At 44.0% G+C, this 14,714-nt stretch overlaps 6 protein-coding genes across 6 annotated transcripts; 2 read left to right on the forward strand and 4 right to left on the reverse strand.

The window, feature by feature from the left end:
* Positions 1-214: 214 nt before the first annotated feature.
* On the reverse strand, positions 215-2,304 carry SS1G_02326 (predicted protein; the record flags this gene model as incomplete). The annotated part of the gene is made up of 2 exons (XM_001596060.1): positions 215-1,966; positions 2,023-2,304. 2 exons carry the CDS (start codon positions 2,302-2,304, stop codon positions 215-217), a joined length of 2,034 nt encoding a protein of 677 aa, XP_001596110.1.
* Positions 2,305-3,304: 1,000 nt separating this feature from the next.
* On the reverse strand, positions 3,305-4,392 carry SS1G_02327 (predicted protein; the record flags this gene model as incomplete). Its single annotated transcript, XM_001596061.1, has 3 exons — positions 3,305-3,522; positions 3,792-3,885; positions 4,327-4,392. The coding sequence occupies 3 exons, from the start codon at positions 4,390-4,392 to the stop codon at positions 3,305-3,307; spliced, it is 378 nt and encodes a 125-aa protein (XP_001596111.1).
* A 1,012-nt stretch (positions 4,393-5,404) lies between these two features.
* Positions 5,405-7,276, reverse strand: SS1G_02328 (hypothetical protein; the record flags this gene model as incomplete). The annotated part of the gene is made up of 1 exon (XM_001596062.1): positions 5,405-7,276. The coding sequence occupies one exon, from the start codon at positions 7,274-7,276 to the stop codon at positions 5,405-5,407; it is 1,872 nt and encodes a 623-aa protein (XP_001596112.1).
* A 678-nt stretch (positions 7,277-7,954) lies between these two features.
* On the reverse strand, positions 7,955-10,698 carry SS1G_02329 (predicted protein; the record flags this gene model as incomplete). Its single annotated transcript, XM_001596063.1, has 6 exons — positions 7,955-8,011; positions 8,277-8,552; positions 8,650-9,194; positions 9,360-9,500; positions 9,560-10,523; positions 10,582-10,698. The coding sequence occupies 6 exons, from the start codon at positions 10,696-10,698 to the stop codon at positions 7,955-7,957; spliced, it is 2,100 nt and encodes a 699-aa protein (XP_001596113.1).
* A 758-nt stretch (positions 10,699-11,456) lies between these two features.
* Positions 11,457-11,762, forward strand: SS1G_02330 (predicted protein; the record flags this gene model as incomplete). The annotated part of the gene is made up of 2 exons (XM_001596064.1): positions 11,457-11,636; positions 11,703-11,762. The coding sequence occupies 2 exons, from the start codon at positions 11,457-11,459 to the stop codon at positions 11,760-11,762; spliced, it is 240 nt and encodes a 79-aa protein (XP_001596114.1).
* A 798-nt stretch (positions 11,763-12,560) lies between these two features.
* On the forward strand, positions 12,561-14,209 carry SS1G_02331 (hypothetical protein; the record flags this gene model as incomplete). The annotated part of the gene is made up of 6 exons (XM_001596065.1): positions 12,561-12,851; positions 12,962-13,412; positions 13,480-13,519; positions 13,572-13,734; positions 13,803-14,007; positions 14,100-14,209. 6 exons carry the CDS (start codon positions 12,561-12,563, stop codon positions 14,207-14,209), a joined length of 1,260 nt encoding a protein of 419 aa, XP_001596115.1.
* Between the last annotated feature and the right edge of the window lie 505 nt (positions 14,210-14,714).

Consider the following 14,714-nt stretch of genomic DNA (forward strand, 5'->3'; position numbering starts at 1 on the left):
ATTAGATAAGACCAGAACCAAGCAATATCGCGCCGTGAGGTTTAAACTCCAAACCAAACCAAGACGTATATTGATCCCGATTCGCCAAACAAAAAAAAGATTCATCAGGACAAGCATGAAACTTATACCGTTAACTGGAAATGAAAACACCAATCCTACCCTACTCCTACATCCCAACAACCAACCCAATTAAAAAAGAAGAAAAAGAAAACAATCATCGCCTCAATCTCGTCAGAGATTTCAACACACGACCAGCCATTCCAGCCACGGCTCTCAAACCGCCCGCCAAACCCTTGGCAGCCTCAAACCCAGTCTCATAGCTACCCGAATAATAAGTATAGCAACCTACCACGACCACCGAGCCCACAGACATAGCTCTCCAAGGAGCATTCTCAACACCGTGCATAACCACCTCGGTAGTATATCGAGTGTACTTTGTGATGCGAGTACTGGTGTACTCACTTATTTGGGTATACTTAGTATACTTAGAATAACTGGAGGAATAAGTGCCAGAAGTGGCAGTGCTACCGTTTCCGATATCGCTTTGTCGCGTAGATTCGGGTCGACGTGCTTGTTCTCTTTCCGAGGGAGCTGCGCCTCGTCGTAGATATTCTCTTCCTAGAGGAGCGGGTTCCATTTGTGGTAGGTATTCCTTTTGAGGTGGGTGTTCTTGTTCCATAACAGCTATCTTTCCAAGATAATGCTGCGTTGCCCGAGCAGCTTCCGTTCGAAGTACACGTTCTGTAGACGCAGTGGACACAGTGGACACAGATTCTCTGCTTCGACGTCGTTGTTCTCTTCGAATTCGATGTTCTTCTTCCAGAGAAGCTATGCTTTGACGTTGACGTTCTGTATCTGCAATTTCCGCGCGTAAACGCAGTTGTTGTTTTCGTAGAGCTTCGTCCTTTCGACGCTTTTCTTCTTCATCTAGAGCTTTCAAGTTTCGATGTATCCGTTCTCTTTGCGCTTCTTCCTGTAGACGTATCTGTTCTCTTCGTGCTTTTTCCTGTAGACGTATCTGTTCTATTTTTGCCTTTTCCTCTTGAATTCTGTCTGCCAATTCCTGCTGTTGATGTTGATATTCTATTTCTGCAAGTTCCCGCTGTCGGCGTTCATACTCTTTTCTTTTATTTTCCTGTTCTCTTTCGGCGGCGGCATCTGCTTCGTCCCTAGCTCTTTGAATCGAAGCGTCCTGCTGGCGGGCAGCGGCAGCGGCATCAGCGTCAAATTTTGTGAATCTCGTGTCATGGCCTGGTGATATAAGTGAGGAATGCATCGTTGTGGTTGATGCGGCATGGGACGAGTGTGTCATCAGTGAGTGTATTGATCCTTGACGAGACGGTATTGGTCTACCATGCGGGCTGTGCTGCTCATAGTTTGGACTGCCATAGTTTGGACTCCCATAGATTGGATTCTCATCAAGACTCTGTCCTGATGCTGTAGAGACGCCTGATTGACTAGTTGGTGAATCCTCAGGTGGAGAAGTTGGACGACGTTGGGAATTGAGGGGAGCAGGTCTGATATGATTCTGAAAGGCTGCCATGCGCTGGGCGGTTCCGATGGATGATGCACCATTAGGTAAATCAACAACTCGTGCTTCCAGGGTCTCGTGGTAGAAATTTGCTTGAGTTCCGGCGATCCAAGTGCGCGTCGTTGCTCCGTTTTGCACCACGTCTCTTGTACGCTCATATTTAGCTGCTGGTATCCCCATAGCTTTCATCAAATGGTAATAGCTCTGTTCCGAAAGCCTCCTATCGTACGCAGGTACACCTTTCTTTGTGCTAAATAGTGAGGGTGAGACCTCATAAACGTGCCCCAAAGAGACGTGAGATTGTTTGCGCAGTTCTCCTGTTTCGAGATATAATCCATCGTCCAAGTCACGTTGTTCTGTTGATGAAGCTGCAGGCCCTTGATGGATTTTGATACGGGCGGTAAAGTTTTTCGCTTTGCTTACTTTTGAAGTTACCTAGAGGTAATTGTTAGCTGAAGGAAGGGCTTGTTGTGTTTTTAGGGGAATTTAACCTTTCCGACATGACATCTGACATCTCCATTGTTCGTTTTAAAGACATCCAAAACCACAAGATGATGTTCAGATCCATTCTCATCCAATTCCGAACGGTTGCAGGGACAATGAGGCATAATGCACCTGGCACTTTCGGCACCCTCTTGTTCTGGCATCCATACGATGCATCCGACGCAGAGTTCAGCAATCGACACAGGTTCCCGTTTAGGCGCCTTTTTATTCTGTACTTTGCCTTGCTTTTGATAAGCACTCGACTCCGATTGGTCTCCGATGGAAGCCATTTTATATCAACAAACACAATGGGAAAATAATTTAATACACGAAACAATAAAGACAGAGGGTAATTCTCACGTTTAAAAGAACCTCTACTTCTATAATAATTTTGAGCCTCCCCGTGATGTAATAAGGCAGCTCAGGTAACACTACATTGATGCATTGACGACCAATAGATTTGTGCGGTGCCACGTGCGAGGTTACATTGAAGTACAACACCTACGGACATCCCGTAAGAATGCAATCTTTGGAGCCACAGCGGACCAGTAAGACAGGGGACTTAATGTTGCACTACATTAAGGTCCTTGAAATATGCAGATAAAAAACTCCCAATTTTTTTTCCAGCTGATGTTATGATGTAGTAAGGCTAAACATGCGAACGAAATGGAGAGAATGCAATGTAGAAAAGTGCATTTTTCCGCGCCCAAAAACGCATACGTGTACGGAGGAGACTTGGATAGATTAATTGAATGCAAAAGAGTGGGATGAATTTCGCTGTAATTCAGACCCTCAGAGCCTCATATCCCGACGGTGCCGTGTCCGAATAGCAAAACTTTTTACTATTCGCCGGGACCGTTGAATGTTACTGCTTGCTCGGGTGTCATGAGAACAATGAACAATTGACAACAATTGACCCCTCAACATATGTTTCTGATTCTCAGATTCTTTGAAGCCTGAAGGATCCTAGTGAGCTTCTTTTTACTCCTCCCAAGGTCTGAGTTGGAATCTGGATTGATGCATTTTGGCTGAATATCAATTTATGGTCTTATCTATCTATAAATGGAATAGAAAGATTAGATGATGAGACAATCCAATGGTGATAAGGTGATCTAGAGTGACAATGATAGAAGCGAATTGAATGAAAAGTACCTAGTAGGACGTACTAGTACGCAGTAGGTACATAGTTACTCCGTACATGCATGCTTACATTTACCTTTACATTTACCTTTACATTTACCTTTACATTTACCTTTACATTCAACCCCTCCCTCTCCCCCCACTCATGCATCAAGCCATATCAGTCCCGACCCCACACTCTTCGACATCCCAAAGAGGAAGGAACGCTAGTCCAACCGTTGGTCTACCGAAGCTTGTCGAAGTGTCGCTTGACCCAAGAGTGGGCATAATAAGTGGAATTTGTTGTCTCAGCTCAATGAAAATTTGGTTTTGAGGTAAAAAATTCCGAAGAGCCTCAATCCAATTGACGCTAAAATAAGCATCCCTGCCTAGTTTGGTCGAAATTTACCAAATCAATACATTAGTGCAGTGCAGCGCAGCAGTGCAGTGCAATTTACGGAGTAGATAAAACTCGGTGAGCAGGGTGGAACTGACGCTAAGAGTATCTACTACCTACTTTAATTATTCTGAAACCACAAATCGTGCAGTCGCTTCACTCCGATCGCTTTTCGCTCGAATAACACCCAATCAAAACAAGCGCAAATAAACTCCGCAAACTCCCAAAAAGACGTCAGAATGACTAACTAGATGGTCTCACAAAGCCCTTCATATACATTGAAAATCTTTCCCTCCTTTGGGAGATAGTTTCCGATCACTCCATGACCGAAGAACCCCATAACTTCCTTCTCGCCCTAAATTTTCATTTGGACCCCAACGAAGTACATCACGCACCACGTGCGGAATAGAGTATGGGGCGACCTCTCCATTATGCTACCTATACGACGCACTTCTATTTCATGCGTCGACATGAGAATCTTCTTACTGTGGAGTTGTTGAATTATGGTACTGATCCACGGATACCGAGGATGGGGGATTGGGAGCATCACCGCGGGAGGATCCGAGGTTGGTGTCGGGAATTGATTCGAGAAACCTCGGGATATGCCGTTTTTGAGAGCGGCCTTGATGGCAGTGGAGGTGAAGGCGAGGGAGTGTGGATGGTGAGATTTCTTTTTTTGGGGGATGATGGATGAAACTAACTAACTGGTATCTGCAGAACGCGAGGCAAAGAAAGCGTAAGTTCTAATAAACGGATACCTCGCTCCATGTTACCTAAAGCTGAGTAGCTCACTTACAGGGCGTCCTGGATGAGCTCCTGTCACGTCAGTTGGGAGGAAATCGTCTACTCCACAGGTACACATAGTGGAGTGAAGTATAATCAGTTGAGCTGTATGACCATCATTATCACTCTCCACCATATTTCTAACGGTAAGTCTCCACACAAGGCCCAAAGTCAAAAGCCAAACCAGGATGAAGTCTCCATCCCATCACTCAGTGTCGAATTTGAAACGCGCTAACAGACGATATTGCGCCCCTTGCCACAAACGTTATTCAATATATTCAAACCATGGTATCGAAAGCTCCTGTGACCTCCTACCCAGTGGTGAGAATATTCAGACCGGACCTTTCTTCCCTGAAAACCAAAAAGAAAGAAAGCAAACAACATTACAAATCCACAAACCCAATCTGAACGAGGATAATAACTCACAAAATCAAACGCTAATACGAATCAACACAACCCAATCTCCAACCTCCAAGCAACTAGCCAGCCAGTACACAACAAACTCCCAAGACGTCATTCAAACCTTCATCCCGCTCCCCCTCCCTCTCAAATATCCAATCTTCACTCCCTCAAATACAACAGCCAGCCAGCCTCCAGGTCCTAGATCAAGGAAAAGTTTTTTCGTAAGATTTTATACTATTTCCTCCATGTTCGCTCTTCGCTCTTCGCTCTTGATCAAAGATATATATATATATATATATATATAGGTTAAAGGAACTACCCCAGTCTCCGCTCACCGCAGTACTTACAACGGCGATTTATCTCCCGCTTCGGGTAGATATTTGTATTTTTTGGTATTATATTGTATTATATTATCCGCTTTACTGAGTATAGTATCTGGACCTGCAATTAGATATAATAATGTGCAAAAATCATATCAGACAATCTGGGGTACCGACTGCAGTGAAATAAAAATGTTTCAAATATCAAACTCGTTATGTAACTCCTCGTAAATGCTTATGTTCCTGTTATCCATCCATGCTTTCATACACCCTTGTTCATTTCAGCCAGCCAGCCAGCCAGCCCATCCACCCAACTCCACTTACCGTGCATTGCTAACATAATACTACGTCCCTCCATATGAAATCCATCTATAAGACCTTAACTCTCGTCCACTCGCTAACCGAGCCGCCCAAATTCAATCCCATCTTCGCCCACCATCTTCTAACCTCCAATTCCTCGCCCTCTTTACTCACGCTATCTTCAAGTGCCTCTTCAATATCACAGGTCTTATATTCGACTCTTCCACCAGGTCTTCCATTAGATCCATGACTGAAATTTGCCCACCATTCCAATACCTCTACATGTCCATTTTTAGTAGGACCTACCAACACCTGGCTGTCAAATGTGAGTTTTTCGCCCTTCAGTTCGCGCCATGTATCTAAACATGCAACATGCCCATGGGCCGACGCGACTTTAGCTACGGACTCAGAATGGGCGATGGGAATACCGGAATTGTCCCACCAGCGAAGGACGAGAGGTTTATTGTTTTGCGCAGCGGCCAGTAGTGCTTTACCAGGCTTGAGTTGTAGAGCTGGGAAGACATCAGAGTTGCTCGATGTAGCTTCTGCATGCCGAGTTCGTCTTTCGACTTCGTTGTGGGGAAGGCTTGCTTGTTTCCACCACTCGAGAACTAGCATATGTCCTTTGGAGGATGCTTGCTCAAGCGCCAGTTCTGTGTATTTTAATGGAAGTCCCGACTTTCTCCACCAATCAAGAACATGTACGTATCCAGATTTGGAAGCTCCATCGATTGCTTCTGCGGTATAGTCCTTAGAGAGGAAAGAAGGAGATGTGCGCCACCATTCTAGAATCTCGGTGCGTCCATAAACCGCAGACGCCTTGGTGGGTAAGAGTTTTTGTCCAAACGTAGCCCAGAATACATCCTTCAATTTCGCTTCCAAATATGAGAGAACTTCTGTAAGACAGAACTTAATTATGAGCTTAACACATAATGGGGAGAGCTCTCGCATGTTTTCGGGCGCCGCATTTAGTTTATCTATGATCTTGTAGACGGGAGATGTAAGAATAATCCGTTCGAGTGACCGCATATAAGTTTGTAATTCGTCATTCGCATCATCAGGCTTTGGCTGCCATTCAATTGGTCTTGGAATTTTGGCATACACGTTAAGCGCTCTCGACACCTCCCAATCCCCCACGTATTCGAAAATGAGGGACCATATCTCAGGTGGAAGGAGCGCATCTGTCTTCATATTGTATCTTGCGAGACTGGCCGCGCCGGAAGCAGCAATATCCACATCATGGCCAATAGTCAAAAGTTCCGCTTGATTCTTGATGACATCGACAAGTTCGTTGAATCCATCCCATCCCACGAAACATTTCTCTGGACCCTTCGCATCATAATGCCACAGTATCGGTTGCATAACTCGAACCCATTGCCACTTTCTCCGCACTTTGTTCAATTGTTTCTTCGTGATAGGATTCTCCCACATTGATGTCGTCATTCCCGGAACGAGTAATATCTTCTTGGAAACGTCCCACCCGCGGAGAATTTCAAGCAACAGACAGTCGGTAATGCCGTGCAACATTTTCGCAAACGTGTCGGCATCAATAGGTGCTAGTACAAGTATATCTGCCCAGTCACACAATTCGAAGGCTTCTTGTCGGAAATATTCGATTTGATCTCGTTCTATACCTTTCCTTGCCTCATCTGTCTCCCTGGTCAAGAACCTTTTATTTTGGTACGCCAGCGTCTCCTGAGATAATCGATATGATGGCCATATTTCTTCGTCAATTATCGCTCGTGTTTCGATTTTTGGATTCTTGGATAGCCTCACTACGAGTGCAAGAGCTTGTGCAACATCTTTACTTCCATTTGCGGCCACGAGGACTTTTAACTTTTGAGATTCGGTGATTCTCATATCTGCGATGGATGAAGACGAAGAGATCTTGGGAAGTCCTTTAATATACTCCCTCCTGAGTGCGAATGCATGGTCTGCCATTTTGAGCAGTGGCAACCTTGCTGACGTTCAACGCAAAGATGGAAATTGAGAAGGAGCGGTGGGTGTTGATGTGGTGATTCAGAGATAACTGTGTAGTATCGAACTGACGTCAATGTGGTTCTGATTGGAGCAAAACGGCAGTAAAGTTAATACAGAATATTTCTTATGGAGAATTTAAATGCTTTATAATTCACTCAATGAGATGGAGTATATGTTCATGTTCATAGAAATTGAAATAGAAATGGCATGATCAGAATCGTTAAAATGGCAAAATAATAAGTGTGAATGGAATCTCTCGAAGTATTCTCTTATCCTGACATCCACAGCCACCACTCCCCGGAAAATACTCGAGATGATATGTGGACTAACCTGAAACCCCTGTAACAGACGCCACTTTAGTCACTGAACTTTAAAAATTCGGAGCATATGGCCCTAAGGAAAACCGAAGAAAGGCGCTGAAACCCTGCGGAAAGCTCCAATGATAATTTTGATGAAGTAATTGGAGACCACCTTAATCTAGATGACTAATATTTGACTAACAATAAGCACAACTGAAACATGCAGCAGGTTGATGGAATGTCTTAAAAACCTCACATACACGACGTCTTCACCGCAATTAACTACGACAGTCGTGCGATTTCTCAAATTGGTTGTTGTGCTAATCAAGATGCAGATTTGCTAATTCTCATGCAGAGCGCTTGAAAGATAAACCAGTCTGATGATTATCCCGTGGACCTAAAATACTATCGTTCATCAGTTCTTCCTACAATTCCTCAATGCCATGCATCAAACGATGTCTCTCATCAAACCGAACACGCCCCTTCCATTTCAAATTGATTCCTGTCAATCCATTCAAAATAACCTGCTCAGGATTCAGCAGTTTTATCTTCCATTGAGTAAAGGGCGTGGGCTCCGCATGATCTACAGTTTCGAAGATAGGCTCATCACGCGTCGCTCCTCTCCCTCCGTTCGAATAAAGATCATATGAACATCGTCTTACTTGAGGAAGGCTGGCAAAATGAAATACTTGATTTTTGTAAATATCCGAATAGATCCCTGAGGTAGTGATCTGCAGCTTCACTACAACTACACCCCCTTGCATTGCTTCGGGCCTGGGGAGAATTCCATTAAGCGTGGGATCCATACCATTCAGTCGATAATGAGACCCTTCAACAAATTGACTTGCAAAACGCTTGTCGGTGAGGAGAGTAAAGCTGGCAGTGTGGTTATCGCTTTTGATACCATTAATCATGGATTGGCCTTGGTTGGAGGGAAGCTACAGGCTCATGTCAATTTGTGTTTATACATGGTAAGCAGAGTGGCCAAGGAGCAATCTCACCGTGTTTGATGCAATATCGTAATTAAAAGCTAACAATACTGTTAAGTACCGCCATGAAAGAATTTACGGAATTCATGGACTCACGTTGATGATCACTGGCCCATCTTGAGTCGGCACGTTCCAACTCCATGATGACGATGGAAAGATCCTGCTGGTACTCGACTAAAGATTTTTGAGCGTCGAGATTGATCGAACTATCGGCGAGTGCCCAGTAGCGATATGCCCAAGCCATATTTCGGAGTGAGAGGACGACATTGGTTCGCAAGGCCATGGCCCGATCATAGAACATTGATTTTGCTTCAAGATAAACAGCCTCTTGACCGTGAAAGCCAGCCTTTAGTGCTTGAAGATCTGAAATGTTCTGCGAACTCCGAATTACTTCCATTTGGGCCTGAACATACTCATACCCAGACTTGACTGCTTCTGCTTGTGCCTGCGCTAGTTGCTTGCCATTGATAGCATGCTTCCGTAGGCCCAGCTGATAGGCACTGGCACCATCAATCCCCTGCCCAACCGCAAATGCCATCTGATCGTCAGCTTCTAGAAGCCATTTGTCCCATGCAGCCATGGTTACAATTGCTGCAGCGTCAGCGTCCCCTCGACTCGTACCTGAGATATCCCCAGTGGAAGGGATGTTAATATTTGGATTGTTTTCAAATTGCATTATTGTCCGGACTATTGTGTCCACTGACGGATATAGAGTGCCAAGGGCCTCAATGCAGTCTAGAAGCGTCTGTAATGTACCAGAGGACAACACTTTGTTCACCTGGCCAACGAGTTTTTCTGCTGCTATAACAGCCCCGATTGCCTGTCTTCCAGCTGCAGCACCTTGTCCAATTCCACCAGGGCTGCCGAGACACAGCTGACCCACCGCGACCGCAAAAGCTAGGGGATGATTCAGTATGATCCCAAAAACACTTTTAACTTGGTGTAGAGTGACTTACTGATCGTTGCTTGAAGAATCTCAAACACCGCTTTCAACTTTTGCTCGAAAACCCATTTATTTAATCCCGCTTGAAATGCAATCCGCAAAAGCTCCAAGGCAAACACGTCATTCTCAAATTGCTGGTGACAGCCAGTAGCTGTTTTCACTGAATAATCGTACTTCTCGAACGCTAAGTTGCGTATATTGATCCTCATGTTATACTCATTGATGGCTTGCGACAACATGGCATTCCATGCTTGAATTTGAATATCCAAGGACTCTGCTTTGTCTTGGAAACGTTCAAATTGGTGTTCGAATGCAAAGGCAGCATTTAACGCGCTTTGCGTTGTCTCTTTATATCGACTGAGGACTAACACCGGTGCATAACTCATATTTTGTCCAGCCATGGCTTGGCCAGCGAGTTGCTGCCCAAGAGCTCTTGCCTGTGTATTTAGAAGGGCATAGGCTTGTTGCCTCGTGGTAATTTGTGCAACATGAGAGCATAGTGAGATCGCAATGGAACTATTACGCCAGAATTGGACAAGAGCAATGCGTAGCTGCGTATTCAAGCTCGCCTGAAGATCCTTACTGGTGGTAGAAGGGTAATATCTCTGATACTCAACCTGCAAGCCACTTGGGCTAAAGACTATAATTACCCCGGAGTTGACTTTTCCAGTTCCTATTTGGTCAAGGTTAACTCGCTTGGAACCATCGCCAGTGGCTACCGTAATTGGTTGGTTGAGGACAGATGCATAGATTGAGACGACACATGTTGTTGCCAGACCCCTTGGAACTGTGAGGGTGACTGGTCCAGTCGCTGTAAGAACTCTGGATACAATGAGGATTGTTCCATTATCGTTAGGCGCAACAATGGTGGTCTGATTCGTGAATGCAAGGACGTCGGCATAGACATTTATCCTGCTCATGGAGTGTGGGAGAACCGTGGTTGCATTGAGGAAAACTCCGCGGAAAGTCGCAATTTTCTGAGAAGGGGGAATTAGATCAACTTTGCACAACAGGGCAACACGCAAATTTACTCACCGAAGTCTGGTTTACATCTTGGGCTGCCTGTAGAGGGATACTGGCTACGGCCTCCGAGTTCGCATAAGCCTGCCACCCAGCTGGGGTGTTCGGTTGTGGAATGATGATGTTTCTCATGATGTCTCGTTTGAAAGCTCAAAAGCCAAACATTAGTAGTTTCTCTTTCAGTTATACTATCCTCCTTGACTAAATTTTCGTAGGAGATATGGGAGAGCTCTTCTTTATTGTATAGGGCAAAAGAGTTGAGAGGAGAATAGCCTGGACAGCGCGCCTCAATGTCGCGTCATGTGCAAAAAGTCGAGACAACTGAGCGGAAATTAGGAGCCAAGGTGAAAAGTTCAAACGTAACGAAACTGACCAGACTAGCGGGTTTACAAGTAGCCCTGCCTACCATAAACTACAATCGATTGTGAAGTAATCTAGAAAAGGTCACGGATCACTATTTGGTGGTTACCTGAGGATTCTTTTAATCTAGATTTGGAATTTGATGCGCCAATACAACGTTCAGCTAATCACTCACTTAGTTTTTATGACCAACAAACTTACGATAAAGGGTTGATTTCCCCCTCCCTGAGTTCAAGAAGACTGGCTAGTCTCAAGTGTCTGCCGCCTTATGGCTAATTGAAAAACATTCTCATCCAATTATTTAGAGGTGAGAACATCGACGTGGGGGCACCGCAAACCTAGCCGCCTCTTCTTATGATATGACAACGTCAGTAATCTAAAATGAGGGGTTGTCCCTTCGGCCTATATCCTGCATATCACTTGCATGCGCTTGGATGAATTGAGAGTCTATCAAGTTCCACTAAGTTACTCGAAGAGCGTTACAAAATTCTTGCCCCTCCTGTATTAATTGGCTCAAATTTCTAGACGCCATGCTCGAGGTTCGATTGGGCACAAGCAGAAAATGGTTTCCCCACATGCAGGAGCCAATTAAAAGCTATAGCGCCTACCGCGTCTATTTGACGAGCTGCTTGTGGTTGCAGAAATACGGGGAATTGATTTTGCAACATCCACCTCGAGCTCTCTTCATTACGATTTTCGGCATTCCCCGTGTGTGTTTTATTAGGAGATGTACCTTCTGCAATCATGCAGGTTTGATTGTGGGCTGACTTTGATAGCCTCATAATGCAAGAATAAGTGCCGTGAAAGCACAATTGGATTTTCAACAATGTAAGTAATCAGGATGCGTCCGCCCTTTACCAAATCCCCTCTGAGGTGCATGGGGAGTGTGGTAATGCCTTACAGCCCTTATAGTCGTCACATCAGTTGTATTGCATCTCAATCACGCTTATTCGCTCTCGAAATTACCCCGCAACTTATACTTCATGCTGTCACTCATATATTCGTACGTGCATATGCCGTTCTTGCGCATTGATGATTAAAAATTTCCAGCCACCTTATTGCAACGGCTGCTGCACCTCAATATGACATAATCCAATCGCATATCGTAAGAGTAATTAGGCTCTCTCCCACCATTTTTTGTGTGTGAGCCGTACCTTATTGTTTCACAAAATGCTATGCTATCCCTCAATTCTACGCAAGCCATGTAGATGGACAAGTGTTTGCTGCATAATGAATCAATCAAACAGCTTCCTTGAGATGTCAATGGCTGAATCCACATCATATGTTTTTATGCAATATTTCAACCTCTTGGTTACTCTAGAAATTTTTGCTGCAAGAGTCACCTCATTACCATTAAACAAGACCAGGCCGTGGTTTTACTACTTCCGTATGTTAGTGGGCGTAAGCATTTCTTCATAACGTGGGGATATTTAAGGCCACGGAATATGATAGCCGGTCACATTTCGTGTAACAAGGATACATCGGACAGTCTTCCTGAAATAAAGCATTTTAAAAAGGAAAAGATCTTGTTGTCTTTTCTGAATCCATTCACCCCCATCACTCATATCTCCATTCTCATCACCCAACCGAAAACTTCAACTTTTTCCAACCTTTCTTACATTACATCATTAATTATGTCGTTCGACCCCTCGAGACCGATTGACGACGAGAAGGTTTGGTTCCCAAAGGGAATGTTTGTTGATAACCGCACCAATTCCAGGTTTGCTGCTGACCCGGAAGACGATGATAGAGCTTTCATATTCAACTCTTCTGATATGAAGGCTCTGAATCGGTTTCTCGGGACAGGCAGGTTGCTCCCAACTACGCGCAATGATTATCTACGATCATTGGGCATCTTGACTACTGATCCATTGAGTACGGACCTCGGTAAAGAAGTAGATATTCTTGTGAAGACCTATACAAAGGTGGGTTTCCAATCACAGTCTTTCAAGACACACTGATCCAATGATCCGCATGATGAGAAGTAACATTGCATGAGAAAGCTGGTTGATGAGGATACTAATTCATCTATTAGATCAAAACAGACTGTGTATACTTCAGAGATCACACATGGCGTAACATCGTCGACATGGCAGCGCAGATCAGGATCTATGCCACCATGGCAGGTGGAACCGAGGAGACGTCATACACAGTTCTCATGCTAAAATGGATCGGTGATTTTCACGACGAAAACAACAAACCTAACCCAGACCAAGCAAAGTTGAAGGAATTAAAAGAAGGCATTCAATTCGTGGTCGACGAGGAACTCAGGATAATCAAACAACTACAGGCTGGCGCACAACAAGCATTGGCCGGGCTTGAAAACTTTCATGGCCAATGCGAGCAACACGAATCTGGCCTTAAAGTTAATGCGACTTCACTTGAGGCTCAATTGATTAGGGAGGGTAACGATATCGAAAATATGCAGAAGAAGATTGATGCCGCTCGGGCAGAATTGGATGAATACCAGGCAAGGATTGATGACAGTATGAAAACTTTCTTGTTCATATTTGATTGAAAGGCACTTGCTGACATTATCTCGATGGATTGAAGAGAATAAGGTGCTGACTGACGCTCCCAAATATATGTGGGTGTAAGTTACCTAAGGACAATCATTTCTTTTCACCTCAGCTAACCCTCATTAGTTGGCCAGTGGGAACTTTCATCGGAGTAGGACTCGTTCAAAGAGCAAAAAACGAAATCAAGGGTATGAGGGAGGCCATGGAAAAGATTCAAGATGTGATGGACGAGTATGAAGCTAAGCAGAAAACTGCTTCGCGCTTACAGCTTAACATTAGGTTTGTTAATGTAAGTGATTAAATCCCAACGAGCCTAACATATTCATAATATCTAGATACTAATAAAGTTATTCCCAGGGCCAAGTCAACAATCTCACGCAAGAAATCAGACCCGCAATGCGCACATTGGAATTACTCCAAGGCGCCTGGAAATCCATGGTGACGGATCTCGAAACCATCAAACAATTGATCAATAATGATACTGACAGTATTCCTCCCATGATCCTTGCAAAACCACAGTTGCAGAAAATTGTTAATGAATGGAATGAGTTGAGGGAATTCGGTATGTTTGATCTCTTTCGTTATTTATTTTTTTTCGCGCTTGAGATTTTGTTAGGATGATTTGATAATTGATGTGATGTGATGGATGTATAGCGAGCAATTATATTCAGAACTCGTATCTGAGCGAATCCCCGGAAAATGTTAGTGTGCAGCAGTATATTCATCAATTGGAAACTGCGGTTTTCGTCGCGACGAGATGTTAATTTGGGAATTTGGGTGATGTTGTTTGTTGGAGTTTGTTTACTTTCTGTGGTAGGAAGGTCGTGGAGCTCAAATTTTTTTTGGGGTGTGCTTAACCTGGCGGAATTCATTTCTGAATGTGGATAGTATGAGTATGAGTTTGAGTATGAGTATAATTATCATATACAATCTCTATATTTGATCTCCAGGCCGTGGTTATAAAATCAGCACTTTTCTCTAATTACTTATTATAATCCCAATAATGATCAATAGTATAGTATCCTCACTAACTTCAACATAATAAGGCTGGCTCTGTGAAATCTCAAAACTCCAACCCGGATTTTGTGCATTCTAGCTATCACCAATATATCGGTAATATTGCAATCTAGAAATAGCATACTAACCCCTCATCATGTTATCATTACAGCTGTCGCGATTCGTGAATTTATTTATGTAGATAAATCTTACAGATAAGTTTCGTATAAATTATATATACGAGATATTATCTATTAATTAGGTACCTACTCG

This window comes from Sclerotinia sclerotiorum, genomic scaffold (assembly GCF_000146945.2).
Source record: "Sclerotinia sclerotiorum 1980 UF-70 scaffold_3 genomic scaffold, whole genome shotgun sequence".
Lineage (NCBI taxonomy): Eukaryota > Fungi > Ascomycota > Leotiomycetes > Helotiales > Sclerotiniaceae > Sclerotinia > Sclerotinia sclerotiorum.